A 17,968-nucleotide genomic window follows, 5' to 3' on the forward strand; every position below is an offset into this window, starting at 1 on the left:
ACAGAGAAACAAGCACAATAAAATGCATATAATATTATTCTGTACAATGTATAGGAGAGCATGCAACTGGGCAGAGGAATTCATGAAACGCTGTAACAGGCACCTAAAGCTTAAATTGAATAGGAAATTATTTTGGAAGGTAGGGGGATCATGCAGTACAGGCACTATAAGCATGAGTGTGAAAGTAAGAGGTATATTCTTCTACATGTTTACTGCACTACAAATAATTTGGTACCCAAAAAAAAAACTTAGGAGCAAAGAGCAATAAGGCAAGATAAGGCTAACAAAGAAGTCAGGGGCCAGATCACAAAAAACCATACATACTCAATGAGGAGTTTGGACTTCACCCTGTAAGTAATGGGGTGGGAGGAGGTTGGTATTAAATGTTAATGAAGAAAAAACAAGATGAAATTTATTTTAGAAAGTTCACTCTGGTAACATTACAGACAATGGTTTGAGGGCAAAATAAGATAAAGACCAATTAGTAAACCACTGCAATAATCCATGCCAAAGAAGACTAGAAACAGAATGAAAGCACCAAGAACCAATATAGTAGCATACGTTGATAAAAAGTATGATAGTCAATCTTTAATGACAATATGAAGAGAAGTTCTAATGCCAATTTTCAAGCCTCATTCAGAGATATGAGTATAGGAGGAAAACATTTAATGAAAGATAATGCTATCCCATTCAGATTACTTATTAAAAAGCTATGCAAGTATATAGGCATGATCATTACTAGAGTATATATCAGCAATATCTGTGTTCTGGTGCTTTGAACCCTGATACAACAATGAAAATATTTTTTAAATCTTTCTCTTCTATTATCACATTTTCATATGTGTATTTATCTTACCTCCTGATATTTCCTGTTACATTATTTTCAATAAAACGCCAATGTCTTTATTTTGTTAAATATTTAATGTTTTAAGATTCAAAGCACTTTAAGACAAACGATTAATAAAAATAACATTAGCTTTCAAATACAACTTTGTAACAGTGCAGTGGAAGAATGGTAAACAGTCTCCCTTTTTAGAAAAAATTAGCACTTAAAACTAAAGGAAAATTTTATGTACAGCTAATTTAGAAACGGAACCATGACACCCAAAGACATAGAAAAATGCCTTACTTTAATCCAACAAATGTCCTACCTACTGGATCTCGATAATGACATTTTCAATATACCATTTAAAATAAACTGTCCTTGAAAATAAGGCTTTAAATGATTCAATATAATCTATCTATGAAATAGTATCTAGTTAACTGGATTACCTCAAATATACCAAATATTATAATCAGCAAAATAAAAACCAGTAAATCAATTTGTGTCTGAAAGCCTGATGTTCTAATCTACTCAATTTTTTTCCCCTAAGATTAGCAATATAAACAAATCTTTTGCGAGTACTCAACATATTATGACAAGCTCAGGTATGTTCACGGTGGTTATGGCCACAGACAGTGCTCAATATATTAGAAGTAAAATTCCTATTTATAAATATTAACTTTCAACAATATGACTCACCACTGAACACCAGTACAATACTTTAGCCATCATTTTATGTGACATGCCAAGTGGAAAACAAATTTCTCAACAATAGTGGGTCATCATATTCCTTCATCTAACAGTTACTTTTTAAAAAAATTAATCTTTGGAGGCCAAGACAGGATTGAGATACCAGGAGCTTGGGACCAACCTGGGCAACATAGCAAAGCTCTGTCTCTACAAAATAATAATAATCATAAATTAGCTGGGCATGGTGGTACATGTCTATAGTCCCAGCAACTCAAGAGGCTGAGGCAGGATTGCTTGAGCTCAGGAGGTCGATGCAATAACCTATAATCATGCCAGTGCACTCCAGCCTGGGCAACAGAGCAAGACCCTGATTACAAAATAAAAAAATTTTAAAAAAAGATTAACTTATTTTAAAAAGCTCCATAGCTCCACATATAAGAAGCATGATTAAACACTTTAAAATTAAACTGAAATAAGCTATGAAATTTCATTTTTCCTTTTACATAAAGTTTCACATGTAAAATTGTGAACAAATTCTAAATATTTCCTTGTTGTTTTTAATTGTTCCTAATACTATTTAAAATTATTTATTCAACCGCTTCTTTAGATTCTCAAGGTGTTCCATATTAACATTTTGTAATGCCAGTACCATTGCTTTAGACAAGGAAGGATTAAATGAAATAGTCATTAGACAGCATAAATCTATTAGATCTCTCTGACATTTCTGCAAACCTTCCAGGAACTTTTGGTATTGAAGAGGATCCTTTTTTAACTGTTTCATTTCTGGTACTGAGAACCCTATCAAACTAGTAAGTATTTCATCCACAAAGTCTACATCTAGATATGCAGTACCATCAGACACCTTTGCAGTTATACTCCAAATGCCACCAGAACTTGAGAGATTTCCAGTTAAAGTCACAATAAACGCTTTCACTTTCACTGTTGTAATTTCCTTTGGTTTGCTGGCCATTAGAATAGACAAGTAGATAAAGGGTGGAGAATACAAATCCATGGCAACAGGAAGATTAGTCCTATTCTCTGATGATCTTAAAGAACAAGTCTGTAAATTGTGATCATTTGCATTAGAAATTTGTGAGCTCCTTTTTGGTACACAGTTGACCACCTCTCTATTTAATATTTTATTATTTAAGAAATGTCCATCTGAACTGCTGGTTTGTTTTATTTTATTATCTGTCTCTAAGTTCGCATCTTCATTTGTAAAATCATGGGCCAAGGGTACATTACGATGAACTGAAAAAATACTCCTGTTTTGGTCTCTAGCAGATGGACAACCAAAAGATTTGTCTTCATTAGTCAGTTGTTCAGATACCTTTTTTTCACTCCAATTATTGTTTCCATTTTTGCAACTCAAAGAAAAATTATTCATAGTATTAGGATTATGTGAAAATGTCTCTAAACTTTGACTGGCATTTCTGTTAAAAGTCAGTGGCTGCAATTCTTTAGTTTCCATCTGTTCTTTCTGGACAGTTTCTTCTAAAAGCAAGGCCTCCTCCAATGAAAAGTCATCTAATTCCCCATCCACGAAAGGCATAGATAGGTTTGATGGATCCTCTTTTGGTCTTGGAGACATAACAGATTCTGGCTCAAAACTTGACTGTCTTCTGGGAATGGTATTTGAGGAACTACCTGTGGTGAAACATCTTTCTAAGGAAGTATCATTATTTGCTGCAAGCTCATCATTTTCATCAAGACTTGCCAAGAGTTCTTCATCAGAAGGACCTAATGCAGAATCTAGAACATCTGTAACTCTGGAAATATTTTGGTTAGAATTGTTTGGTATGACTGAAACTATAGGATCAGGTTCCCCTATTAATCTTGCAAGTACTTTTTCTTGGGCATATTCTCCTAAAAGAGCATCTACTTCACCTCCTAACACTTTTACATTTTCTGGTTTCAATAAGAGGACACCAAGACGGAAAGATACATTTCCATAAATCAAAATTTTTGTACCCGGAGGAAGATCACTATGAAGAGCTGGAATAGACTGATATTCCATTCCCTGTATTTGTACAATTCCATCAGTTAGCTGTAGCATCAACATTCGTGAAGGCTTTACTTCCCAAGGTTTTAGGGTTACTTGTGTTTCAGCTGTAACTAGATCATTTGTTGTATTCTTTCCTCTCAACTTCTGTATCTGGGAATATGCAGGCTGACTTACATCAACCAAGGAATTAATCTGCAGAGCATAAAATCCATTTAGTTCTCCTTTTTGAATTTCTAAAATGCCATCAGGTAAAAGAGGATGCTCCAAATCCCTCAGATCAGTAAGGAGCCACTGCTCAAACACTTGTTTATTCATTTGGGCCTGACTCAAGTTAACATTATTATTTTCTTCTTGGATCCAGTTAATACAAGCTTCCAGCCACATCGGAGGTACTTTAATATGCCATGTAGCTAAAAGCCAGGTTTCAGCTCTTAATACAATACTAGTCACACTCATTTCTTTTAAATAAAAGAAATAATATGCATCTACTACCTGAAAACAAAAAACAAAAAAATTATGATAATTCAGTACATTTGAATACAGCTTCTGTAATTCTCTAAAATACACAGACAGGCACACCCTTTAGATTTTTCACTCTTGAGCATCTTAAAAATCTTTAGTTTTTACATGGTCAAAATTCAAACACTACACATAGTCAGATGTTATAATGAGAAAATCAAAATGTTTGAGACAGCTTATACCTAGGTTTGAAAGCCGGCTCTGTCAAGTTACAAGCTATGTAACCTAACATAAAATTCTCAACTTCTGTAACCAGTTTTTTCATCTATAAAATGTCAATACCACCATCTATCTTACAGAATTGTTATCAGGATCACATGAATTATATTTGTAATGCACCATGTCAGACCTAGAAAGGATATTCAGTAAACAGTAGTTACAGTAGCCTCCCTTATCTGTGGAGACTATGCTCCAGTACCCCCAGTGGATGTCTGAAACTCTAAATATTACCAAACTTAATATATACTATTTTTTTAAATCTGATAACCAACCAGCTACTAAGTGACTAAGGGGTGGGTAGCGTAAACAGCACAGATACACTGGACAAAGGGATGATTCAAGTCTAGGGTATTATTTCATCACACTATTCGGAACAGTACAAAATTTAAAACTTATGAATTATTTCTGGAATTTTCCACTAAATATTTTCAGACCTTGATTGACTGCAGATACCTGAAACCACAGAAAGCAAAACCATGGAGAAACGAAGACTATAGTATATTATAATTGATCTAATAAATAGATTCCAATCATTTAAAATTTAGTTAAGAAACAATATTCACTAATGTTCTTTGTGTATGTATAATAGCTCTAATATAACTCTATTAAAACATACCACTGTGTTTGTCCATTTAGTACTTGAATGTGTGGTCTAAAGATAAAATTATAACAAATAACAGCAGACACTGAGCTGACAGATATAAAGCATCTTACGTGTTGAGCTAAATATTTTCAAAAGTCATGCCAGACAAATATATTAATACTTAACTTCTGATTTTCTCAGTATGATAAAGCAGTAGCAAAACACTAAAGCCTAATCATCCTTGTGTTCACAAAAGTATAATTTGTTCCTTCTACAGATGAGGATATTTATGAAGTCGAATATATTAAAGTTTTAATATGCCCATAAGAAAACTTACCACTTGGAATAGCAGCACAGGGTTTGAAGACAGAATTTGGAACTGGTTGTTCCGTGGGTTACTTGAAACCTTCACTGGCTCAGAAATAGCCCTGGGAGATAAGACAAGAAGCAGTAAGAATTGTAAGATGAAGTTGTAGAAAGACTGGACTATTTTCTTAAGTGCAAGAGTTTGATGGTATGGTTTGTGGGGATCAGAAACAAGTGACCATGAGAAAGTCACGCACTTTCTCTAAGCCTGTTTCCTTTTCTATATACTTACCTCATAGGTTTACTGTGAAAATTAAAAAAGATAGGAGGTGTGATATAGTATTTGATGTTAAGAGTACATCTCTGGTGCTAGGCTTATAAACTTATTTATAAACTCTGTGTCTCTAAACAAGTTACTCAACTTCACAATATCCTACTTGTCTCATTTGTAAAACAAGAATAACAGGATTTTCCTCACAGGCTTGTTATGAAGATTAGATTAATATGGAAAAAGCAGCACCTGGCTGATAGCAAGAACTCAGTAAATGTATACTATTATTAGACTTATAGTGCCTACTACAGCACCTGGCAAAAAACAGCCACTCAAAAACTACTTATTGAGTATAAGTTTGAGACCAAGCTGGTCTCAAACCCCTGACCTCAAGTGATCCGCCCACCTCAGTCTCCCGAAGTACTGGGATTATGGGATTACAGGCGTGAGCCACAGCACTCCCAGCCACTATTTTAGACTGAATGACCAATTCCTAGATTGGATAAGTCCTATACTGCTCTGAAATTAGTGAAATGAGACTTTTTTGTAGATTCTCAAACAATATGCCTACATGAGACTTTAGGAGTTTAAACCCTGAAAATGCTAATATAGCTCACCTTAAGCTACCGTTGTAACAAAACTATTCTACATTGCATCCCCAAAAACAGCTGAAAGAAATGCAGCACATGCCTCAGAAATGGAAGGAACTAAAACGCCAGTTTATTGCTGATTCTAATGCTACCAGTTGAACATCTTTTCATATTTCTCAGTGGCATGGACTCCTTACACGCCTCTAAACAATTTCTCCTCTTTTGTTCTATACTTCTGTTCTAGCACAAAGTAAATGTATGTAAATGCTTGCTACCATTAATATTTTTTAAATATCCCACAAAAGAAGACATGGAAGCGTATAGTTCTCAGGAACCTATAAACAGTGGGTACATTATTAATTTAATTTAATGGATGGTTAACATTTAAAGGACATGGGGAAGTTAAGGTCAATTACAGAACAGATGAATCTTTATATTAAAGAAAATGACTGGTGGCCAGGTGCAGTGGCTCACGCTTATAATCCCGGCGCTTTGGGAGACCAAGGTGGGTGGATCACGAGGTCAGGAGTTCAAGGCCAGCCTGGCCAACACAGTGAAACCCCGTCTCTACTAAAAATACAAAAATTAGCTGAGTGTTGTGATGTGAGACTGTAATCCCAGCTACTTGGGAGGCCGAGGCAGCAGAATCACTTGAACCCAGGAGGTGAGGTTACAGTCAGCTGACATCACACCACTGCACTCCAGCCTGGACGACAGAGCCAGACTCCGTCTCAAAAAAAAAAAAGAAAAAAGAGAAAATGACTGAGAGTATAAACATTTTTTAAACTATATGTAAAAAACAATATAAAAAATCAAAAGTAGGAAAAGTCTTTACCTGTTGTGACGAAGATAAGCTATGTAGGTCAAATCAGCAGGTCTCCTTAATGAAGAAACCAAATCTCTATGCCAGCTCTCTGATTTAGCAAATGGAAATACTTCCTATCTTGGCTGGGCATGGTAGCTCATGCCTGTAAACCCAGAACTCTGGGAGACCAAGGTGGGAGGATTACTTGAACCCAGGAGTTCAAGACCAGCCTGGGCAACAAAGCAAAATCCCATCTTTAAAAAAATTTTTTAAGTTAGCTGAGCATGGTGGTGCATGCCTGTAATCCCAGCTACAAGGGAGACTGGTAGGTGGGAGGACTGCCTGAGCCCAGAGGTCGAAGCTGCAGTGAGCTATGATTGCATCACTGCACTCCACCTGGGTGACAGGGCAAGACCCTGTCTCAAAAAAAAAAAAAAAAAAAAAATTCCCTATCTTATTAAGAAAAGCAAAATATAGCCCAAATCCCCAACGTTGGAGGTGGGACCTGGCAGGAGGTGATTGAATTATGGGGGTAGATTTTCCCTTGGTGTTGCTCTCATGATAAAAAGTGAGCCTGAGAGCTGGTTGTTTTAAAAGTGTGTGGCACAGAGAAGAAACCTCTATGCCAGTTTTCCATGTGACATCCTCCTCCCAGAGGGTGTAGAGCTCCAGCCCAGGCCAGCCCGCCTCACTCCTACGTGACCCCCCGACAGCCCATCAGGGTCCAGGGAGACATTTGTTCTTGCTTTAAGTTAGGAGTAACAAATAACTTTCTTTTTCGATCAGGGAAAAAAACCCACCTCTACCTTTAAAATCACACCCAGAGCCCTGCATCCCCTGCTATGTCCTATGTTGTTGCTAATGACAATACGATGCTTACTCTGTTATTCAAAAATGATTTTTATGTAATTAATGTATGCTTTCTTGTTTATAAATGCCTGATTAAAAAAAAGTGTGTGACATCTTCCCCCTCTGTCTCTGCCACCCCCCTGCTCTGGCCACATAAGACGCGCCTGCTTCTCCTTCACCTTTGCCACAATTTTAAGTTTCCTGAGGCCTCCCCAGCCATGCTTCCTGTACAGCCTACAGAACTATGAGCCAATTAAACCTCTTTTCTTTATAAATTACCCAGTCTCCGGTATTTCTTTACAGCACTGCAAGAACAAACTAATATAATAGGACATACAGTATGCTAACTTTTGTATACAAAACAGGAAAATACACATATTATGACTTACATAAAGTACCTCTAGAAGGATATACAAGAAACTTGATAAAACTTAAATTATTTAGCTATACTCAATAACAAGAGTAAGATCTTCGTGGGTCAGGAACAGATGAGAAATTTAGAGTGGTTAAGTAGGCACTAAAGCCATGCAGCCCCCAGGAAAAGGGCATTTAGCTAAGAACAGTGTAGCTAAAGCTTCAAAGCTCTAGAAGTCCAGCATGCCATGCATGGGACAGAAGACCAGAAACAGACTTCTTGCTGGAACTGGGCCAAAAAAAGTTCCACCCAACACCTGCATGTGGCAGGAACAGAACTACCCTGAGAATAAACACTGGGCCTGCATAAAACATATAAGTAAAAACCCAAATTCCTAATAAAACAGCTGACCTAGAGCTATGTCAATGTCGGCCAGAGAGTAAACTCCAAAGCTACACAAAGGGGCAAAACTATCCAACATGAGCCCGCAAACCAAAATTATACTTTAGGAAAATTACTACCATCAGCAGACATACCAAATAGAATTTATACCTGAAGACAGTTTTTAAAATGAAGAATCTTAATTTTAAATGTCTTTGAGCATACTAAATATACTTCAGTGGGACTAACATCCTAAAAGAAGAATAGAAGATAATTAAATGATCCCAGGCATTTACGAAAATAATGTACTGCAAATCTTGTAAATAGAAAACAGTCTCTGAAATTAAAATCAGTAGATGGGACCAACACCTGGCTAACAACAAATGAATAGATAATTTATGCATTAGAAGTTACTTAGAACACAGTATAAAGATTAAGATACCACACAAAGAGGAAAAAAGAATTAAGAAGCAGGGAAGACAGGTTCCAACAGTGAAGTAATTGCAATTCAGAAGAAAAAAAAGAGGTGAAAAAAAAATTTTTTTATAATGGTTGAAATTTTTCCAAGATATTATTTTCTAGGTTGAATAAACTCTATACTTCTAATCAGTTTTTTTAATCTACACTTATACACAGCAATATGGCAAAATATAAACATTAAGGATAAAGAAAAGTAACGAAGACCTAACAAGCTGGATCTAAAATTCAAGATAACAAAAACGTGGGAGCCAGGAATAGTGGCTCATGCCTATAATCACAACACTTGGGAGGCTGAGGCAGGCAGATCACTTGAGCTCTGGAGTTCAAGACCAGCTTAGGCAACATAGCAAAATCCCATCTCTACAAAAAATACAAAAATCAGCTAGGCGTGGTGTCTCCTTCCGGTGGTCCCAGCTACCTGGGAGGCTGAGGTGGGAGGATCACTTGAGTCCAGGAGGGACCTGATCAAATAATCTTTGACAATGGTGCCAATACTCCACAATGGAAAAACAATACTCTCTTCAGCAAATAGTGTTGAGAAAATTGAACATGCCCATGCAAAAGATTACAGATGGACCTTATCTCACACCATATACAAAAATTAACTCAAAACGGATTACAGGTCTAAAGGTAGCACCAGAAACTACAAAACTCCTAGAATAAAACATAGGGAAAAAGCTTTATGACATTGAAATGAGCAATGATTTCTTGGAAATGACACCAAAAGCACAGGTAACAAAGGCAAAAGTAGACAAACGGGACTACATCAAACTGAAAAACTTTTGTGCACCAAAGGATACAATCAACAGAGTGAAAAGACAATCTACGGAATGGGAGAAAATATTTGCAAACCACATATCAGACAAGGGGTTATTACCCAGAATATGTAAAGAACTTTTTAACTTGATAATTAACAACAAAAAAATAATCCAATCTGAAAATAGGCAAAGACCTTGAATAGACATTTCTCCAAAGACATACAAATGAGCCAGTAACAGCGGCTCACACTTGTAATCCCAGCACTTTGGGAGGTGGAGGCAGGTGGATCACTTGAGCCCAAGAGTTCAAGACCGGCCTAGGCAACAAGGCGAAACCCCAGCTCTACAAAAAATACAAAAATTAGCCAGGCATGGTGGCACATACCTGTAGTCCCAACTACTCAGGAGGCTGAGGTGAGAGGACTGCTTGAGGTCAAGGCTGCAATGAGCCATAAGTGTGCAACTGCACTTCAGCCTGGGCGACAGAGAAAGACCCTATCTCAAAAAAAAAAAAAAAAAAAAAAGATATACAATGGTCAACAAGCATATGAAAGGATGCTCAACATCACTAATCATAAAAGAAATACAAATCAAAACCACAATGAGATCTCACCCTCACACCTGTTAGAATTGCCAACGCCAAAAACACAGAAAATAACAAGTATTGGAAAGAATGAGGGAAAACTGGAACCCCTGTGCACTGTTAGTACAAGTGTAAAATGGTAAAGCTACCATGGAAAACAGTATAGAACCTCAAAAAATTAAAACTAGAACTACCATATGATCCCACTTCTAGGTGTGTTTCCAAATGAACTGAAAACAAGATCTTGAAGAGATAGCTGCATAATCCACGTTCATTGCAGCACTGCTCATATGAAGAATACAGAAACAACCACTGATAGATGGATACAGAAAACATATATTCAGTATTATTTTTTTTCAAAAAATCCTATCATATGCCACAACACAAATTAACCTTGAGGACATTATGCTAAGTAAAATAAGCCAATCACAAAAGGAAAAATACTGCATGATTCCACTCATATGAGGTACCTAAAATAACCAAGCACACAGAAACGGCAAGTAGAATGGTGGTTGTCAAGTGTTGTGAGGAGGGAGAAATGGGATGCTGTCACTAAATGGGTAGTTTCAGTAATGCAAGGTGAAAAAGTTCTAGATAACTGTTGTTGTATATGCAAATAATTAACAATGTCATAATGTGTACTTAAAATCTGTGAAGAGGGTAATTTTTTTAAGGCAACTCAAGTAAAGCAGTGGAAATGGGGAAGGAACAAAGAAATCTATAATTGGTTGTGATCAATTACTTGTAAACACTACTGCACTCAGACCAGTGGGTAAATTTATTTGATGTGCTTTTTATTACAATTTTAAAAGGAGAAAAACATGGAAGAGAGAAAAAAGGAATAATAAATGTACCACTATTTGCTGATGACATAAATGTTGATGATGAAAATGTCAAAGAATCTACAAAAAAGCTATTGTCACCTGAGAAAGGTTTTCAATTAGCAATAATCATGCCTCGGATAAATCTCATTAGCTACGAAACCGCGCAAAGTTCAAAAAAAGCCATATCACCTGATCTAGGATACAAGGCCAATATATAGCACAAAAGTCATTTTTACTTTTATATAGTTGATCTTCATTTACAGATTCCTTATTTGCCTATTCAGTAAAATTTATTTGTAATCCCAAAATGAGTATTTGCTGCACTCCCATGGTCATTCATGAACATGTGCAGAGCAGTGAAAAATTTGAGTCAACCAAACATGCATATCCAGCTAAGGTCAAACAAAGTGATAATGTGCTTTTTTGGTTCAGGTTTCCTACAATAAACAAGTCTCCTTTTAGTGCTCTACTTAGTGCCACGTTTTTGTGCTTTTTTTTTCCCTGGCAATTTTGATGTTTAAAATGGCCCCCTGCCACAGTGCTCAAGTGCTACCTAGTCTACCTAAGCATGGGAAAGCTGTGACATGTCTTATGGAGAAAATATGTATTTTAGATAAGCTTCATTTAGGCATGAGTTATAGCACTGTTGGTTGTGTAAGTTCAATGTTAATGATTTAATAAGATATATTAAACAAGGTGTCTTTAAACCTTCAAATAAGGTTGTTGACTGTAAAACCAACGGACAAAACAGTACATTTTATAATAGCACCGAAAAGCCAAACACTATGCTGAAAACTATAAATTACAGATTAAAGAAATTAAAAACTACTTAAGCAAATGGAGAGATATGTTGTATTCATGGATTGGAAGACTTTATCTGGTTAAGGTTTCAGTTCTCCCCATCTATAGATTCAATGCAATTCCATTCAAATCCCCAGTAATCTTTTTATAAAAAATGACAAGCTGATTCTAAAATTTATAACAAAAGGCAAAGGAACTAGAACTGCCAAGACAATTTTGAAAAAGAAAAACGAAGTTGAAGGATTCACACTATCTAACACCAAAATTTCATATAAAGCTTCAATAATCAACAGTGAGATGTTGACAAAAGGATTAACATACTGGAAAATAGGAAGATAAGACAATCTACAAATAGACACACATATATATGATCAATTGATTATCCACAAAGTTGCAAAAGTAATTCAACAAAAACAGGATCGTCATTTGAACACATGGCGCTGAAACAACTGGCTATCCATATGCAAAAAACTATGAGCCTCAACCAATACCTCAAACTATGTATAAAAATTAACTCAAAATGGAACACAGAGCTAAATGTAAAAACTAAAACTACAAAATTTGTACAAGAAAAGCTGGGAGAAAAATCTTTGTGACCTTGGTTTCCTAAAAGTTTTCTTAGAAAAGTGACATCAAGGTCAGGAATGGAGGAGGGGAGGGGAAGCAAGGGGGGAGAGAAGGGGAGGAGGGAGGGGAAGGGAGGCCTTTAGTTGCACCAATTCAATAAAGTGCCTATTTTCTCCAGTAAAATTAAAAAACACAGTGCTGGCAAATGGACCTAGTATAATTTTCAAAGGCATGAAAATGTGATGACAGACATTAGGCAAACTAAAATCAGGATAAAGTGTACTTTCAGTTGACTTTGAGACTTCACAAGGAATGAATCAGTAAGAAAAGAAGAAAAACTGATTAGTTACGAACTGAAAATGTCAAGGCTGGACAGAAAATGAACAAGAATGAATTTCAAAGATATTAATCCTATATTTCCCACCAGGTACAGATGTATAAACAGAGAATTAAAGACTGCTGAAAATAAATTAAAACCTATTTTGTAAGACTGAAATTTTTTCATAGATTTTAATTAAAAAGATGTACTTCTACATCTGCAGTGTTATCTAAACCTCAAAACAGTAATTTTTGATACAAAGAGTATTATCATCTACTCGACAATGATGAAACTGAGGCATGAAGATTAAGGCATAAACATCATATCCAACAGCAGACCCAGAACTAGAACGTAAATTCTGCTAATCTCCATTCCTATACCTTTTTCTGTCAACTTCAGTTAACAGAAAGAGGAAGCAAAACCAGTCCCTCAGTTCATCTATAAAATCCACTTACGTATAAAATCCACATCTAAACAGCCATTCTATAAGAGTGGTTTGCTGCTACTATAATGAACAGACTTCTCAGATCTCATGTAAATAACAAGCTCATCTAATGCACTCTAAATTGTTTCATTTACAAAATCAAATGAAAGAAAAATGTAAAAGAATCACCTACACCTACTGTATTTATCTCTGCGATAACTTTGACATAGTGCTATGGTTAAGTACTACTTTTCCTTTCACTATAACTCTACTAACATACCACATAAAATATTTTTTACTTTTTTCTGAATATTACAAACTGATATTCTAAGGCTATGTATCAGTTTTTAAATTTTTTTTTATTCCAAACTTGGCTCTTCCTTGTATGTGCTATTGAACACTGCAAGTGGCAAAACTCCTTTCAGCCAAGAGTTGGGATGAATTCTGAAAAACACTGCTCAGTGAATCCCAACAACTAAACTGTTCCATTAAATGTATGTCAGTCCTAATTACTAACTCTAAGTACTACCCTCAACTTCTGAAGCTAACTGACATACTGTACATTTATAGTAATGTTATCATAACTAAGTAAAAAAAAAATTTGTGACTAAACCCCCAAAAGATAACCAAGACATCTGTAAAACACATGCAAATGTGATAAGACTTAACATTGTACAAACATTCCAATACAACTATTCTCAAATATTTTACCAAAAAGTCAAGAACTTTGGGGGAAAAAAATGACTGCTAATGTACATCTGTTACACAGATTTCCTCACTTAACAGCAAAGTAAAGTGGAAAGTAGGATTGATCTAGGACACAGATATAATTCCTACAATTGCATGTCTTAATTATAAAAAGATGATGTATAATAGGTTATTTTTCCTACAGATTAGAAAGGTTTAGTAAAATGTTTAATCAAATGGAAAAATATTATCTAAGATCCATATTATAAAGTTTAGACTAGATATTAATAATTGAGACCTTTAATAATTTGGTAAATTATATTAATGGCATCTAGTCCTTCAGAAAAATTCCTAAGGTTTTCATCTCTCCTTTGCTTAGGAAATTGGGTAACCATAGTCACAGCAGGTAGAAGCACAAATTCTCAGAGGCAGAAAGTTAGCTAGGGCGGCACAAATTCCCATGTGCTAATGTACAAACAACAGCTCTTTGATCCTAAAGAACTCCACTGTCCAAGAAAATAATAATAAATTTGGAAAGATGTATTTTAAATTGTACATTAAGATATGTTCAAGACCAGGCACAGTGGCATATGCCTATAATCCCAGTACTTTGGGAGGCCAAGGTGGGTGGATCACCTGAGGTCAAGAGTTTGAGACCACCCTGACCAACATAGTGATACCCTGTCTCTACTAAAAATACAAAATAATTAGCTGAGTGTGGTGGCACATTCCTGTAATCCCAGCTACTCGAGAGGCTGAGGCAGGAGAATCACTTGAACCGGGGAGGTGGAGGTTGCAGTGAGTCAAGACTGCACCACTGCACTCCAGCTTGGCCAGAAGAGCGAAACTCTGTCCCCTCCAAAAAATGAAAAAAAGGATATGTTCATACCATATGATCCACTTCTTTTACCTTCCAGAATTAAGGACACAATCATAAATAAGGCCCAAAAAACCCATATGTTTAAGGAGATAATATCCCAAGTACTGTAATTTGATCTTTACAAATTAAGTGAATATATTATCACATGTACCCCAAAATTATGCACATCTTTTATGCATCAATAAGTAACAAAATAAAGACAAAGATTTGTATGGTAGAGTGTTTACCACTAAGTTTTTATATTTTGATAAAAACAAACAAAATGTTCAAAATTGGAAAAAGTTAAATACCTTGCACTGCCACCATGAAATGAAAATCAATGAAATCTTTAAAGGAACCATTTTTAAGAATTAATGACATGGGAATACATTCACATTGTTTGGGGGAAAAAAAACAGATATAAAATTACATACAGTTTAATCCCCATTAATTTTATCAACAGGAAAAAACATTTTTAGGAAAGCTGATTAGCACTGTGTGAATGATAAACTTGGCTGACCACACTAATCTACATTCCAGATCTGGACTGCCAGGAACTGAACAGAAGAGAATAAAGTGGGAAAATTTTATCATCTACCATTAATGTCTAGGCATATCTGATTTATAGATTAATTTCAGTCAGCCTCACATATTCCAATTTTTTAAATAGAAAGTAAGGCAGGAGTGTCATCCTTTTGGACGTTACATGTGTCATTCAGACAACACCTGAGACTTAAAAGCACTAACAAATATTTAAATCTCTCCACATTTCCATTATTTTCATCTAAATAAGGTAAGTCTACATTTTAAATCATTGAGGATGATTTCAAGGTAACCCTGGAATTTTTAAGAAGATACTCTGAAAATCAGGGAGGAAAAATTTATATTATGACTGAAATAATTAAGAAGTAATCAGAGGAGCTTTTTGTGGATCCTCCATAACCTAAGGTAAGGAAAAGACAAAAAGAGAATAGGCTTAGGATCTGAAACCCAATTTTGCTATGTGACCTTGGATATGTTCCTTAGCTTCTCTTAGTATTAGTTCCTTCATCCATAAAACAAAGATAACAACTTACTCAAAGGACTCTAAAAATTATTAAACTGCCAGCACAAGGTTTAGCATACAGTTGGGAACTCAGGAAATGGTAGTTATAAATAATAAACAATAATCCAGCTGGCTAGTGTACATCTCAATTATATTAGCCTATCTAAAGCAAATCCCACATCTAGGTAATATCTGGTTTAAATTCACTGAGTCTAAAATTATCCTACACCATTACACCGTTGTACCAATTACACAAGACTGGAGCCAATGAATGTATTGGTAAGTTCTTGAATGCACACAGGTATAAAATTGTTGGGTTGAAAACTCTTAATTTCAAACAGATAATAAAAGGATGGAGAAAAGACAGACTTTCCTGTTATTTAAAGAGCAAACCTAAAAATTAAATTAAAAGAAGGAAGAAATCAAATGGGGGAAAAACAGCAACGATCTAACAAAGGTATCTGAAGGGGATGAATAATAGCTTACACCAGTCGGGGTCCAATTTGGGCAATGCAATTGGGAGAAAGAGGTTCCTATATAGAGCTGCTTACTTGTGCTTCCCACTCATCATTGCTTATCAAGAAGACAATGATGACGGCAACATAAATACTAACTTGAAAGAAAGCATAGCATCATTATTACAGTACTGCTATTTGTGCCTATTAGTGTTAGTGGCATGTCCAAGTTTTCAATGACAAATTCAATTAAATGTTGCAAAGCCTACCTGGTGGATTAAATCTCTATGATTTAAGTATCCCCAGCCCCTACATAAACTCAATTTTGAATATTTAATAAAATTCCAACTTTGTGTTTTAGAACTAAAATGTGAGTTAAGTTTTACCTACCCAACAAGACTATACACACTTCATGGTGGGGACCATTTAAAAAATATTACCAAAGAGAACTTTCACAAACTCCACAATCCCAGACATTTAACGTATCCTCTCAGGACGTAAATACCGGTGTTTATCATGAAGTCCTCAGTGCACCCTAACAAGTGTTTTCCTCTAATCAGGCAAGTAAAAGATGCTGGATGAATGCAATCGTGACCATTTAAAATAATGCTGGTATATATATTTCGCAAATTACCCAAGGAAACATCATAACAGGAATGAATAAGCACAAATTCATCACCACTAAAACATATATGAATGCATTCTTCCAATGGTGGATTTCGCTTTATGTGCAGATTATAACAACTTTATGCTTCAAAATGAGTTTGGGATTGTGGGCGGAGGCTGGAAGGTTGACAAGTGAGGATGTGGAAAACGGGTACTCCCAGGGCTGGAGATTTCCCAAGGTTGTCACCGATTGAAAGTGGCCTCACGCGCCTTCACAAAGGAAGTCATGAAAGGCTGGCAAGGGGCCTTAGAAATAAGGAACCGTATACAATTCAAGTGTGAACTGAACCCGCTAGAACGGGAGCACGTTTGAGGGCGAGGGTTTTTGTCCGTTTTCATCACTGCCACAACAAGGCAGGCGCTTTGAATGGAATGTGAAATTCTGCAACATATTTAGCGATATGCATTCATTTTAGGAGACGAGTGCGATATTTACTGCCTAAAATTTTTCTCAGAATAAACTACAGCGACGACACTACAAAATATTTCCATCTCAGGCCCCATTACCCAAGAGGAAAGTCTCATCAGAACTGAGAGCCCTGTGAAACCGCTTGTGCCCTCTCGGCGTCCTGAATCAGGGGCAAAGCCAAAGTCGAGAAGTTCTCCAGGACTCAGGCTCGCCCCGCGTTTCCCCGGCTCCCGCCCCAGCGCAAGGCGGGCGGAGAACCGCCAGCTGTGCCACCGGGCCCGGCCTCCGCTGACCGGCACCCCGGACCGTTACAAACAGCGGGTTTTCGAAGCGACAGCCGGGCCCAGCGGACGCAGGCGGCCCGCACTTACCGCGGCGCGGCTCGTCCCGGAGCCCACAGCCCGGGGCGGGGTAAGGGGCTTCCGGCGCGAGTGTGCGCTGTGGAAACATGGGCATAAGTTTGGGCCGAGCACCGACCTGGGCGTCCCGCACTCCCCTCGCGCAACAGCGGTCCTGGCGCCGCGCAACTGTAAGAACAGGAATCGCCGCGGCACGCTCCCTGAAGATTTTTTGCCTCTTCCCGCCCGATTTCCCGCGCGCTGGAGCCCCTCCTCTAACCCCAAAGGACTCCTTCGGGCCCAGAAAAACGCCCCTTCCCTGCCCCCTCCCTGTGCGCGTGAACTAGGCAGTTGTTA

General features: G+C 36.8%; 1 protein-coding gene across 2 annotated transcripts; it reads right to left on the reverse strand.

Annotated features, from left to right (window-relative positions):
- Positions 1-568: 568 nt before the first annotated feature.
- Positions 569-17,929, reverse strand: RMI1 (RecQ mediated genome instability 1). Of its 2 annotated transcripts, none has more exons than XM_017508540.2 (3): positions 17,751-17,929; positions 5,177-5,267; positions 569-4,010 (listed from the first exon to the last, which is right to left on the reverse strand). In XM_017508540.2, exon 3 carries the CDS (start codon positions 3,972-3,974, stop codon positions 2,097-2,099), a length of 1,878 nt encoding a protein of 625 aa, XP_017364029.1. In that variant the 5' UTR covers positions 3,975-4,010; positions 5,177-5,267; positions 17,751-17,929; the 3' UTR covers positions 569-2,096. The 2 variants fall into 2 exon arrangements, with proteins under 2 accessions (XP_017364029.1, XP_017364028.1); XM_017508539.2 differs by having other exon boundaries at positions 17,645-17,929.
- Between the last annotated feature and the right edge of the window lie 39 nt (positions 17,930-17,968).

The sequence above is a fragment of the Cebus imitator genome, unplaced genomic scaffold (assembly GCF_001604975.1).
Source record: "Cebus imitator isolate Cc_AM_T3 unplaced genomic scaffold, Cebus_imitator-1.0 Scaffold394, whole genome shotgun sequence".
Taxonomy (NCBI): Eukaryota; Metazoa; Chordata; class Mammalia; order Primates; family Cebidae; genus Cebus; species Cebus imitator.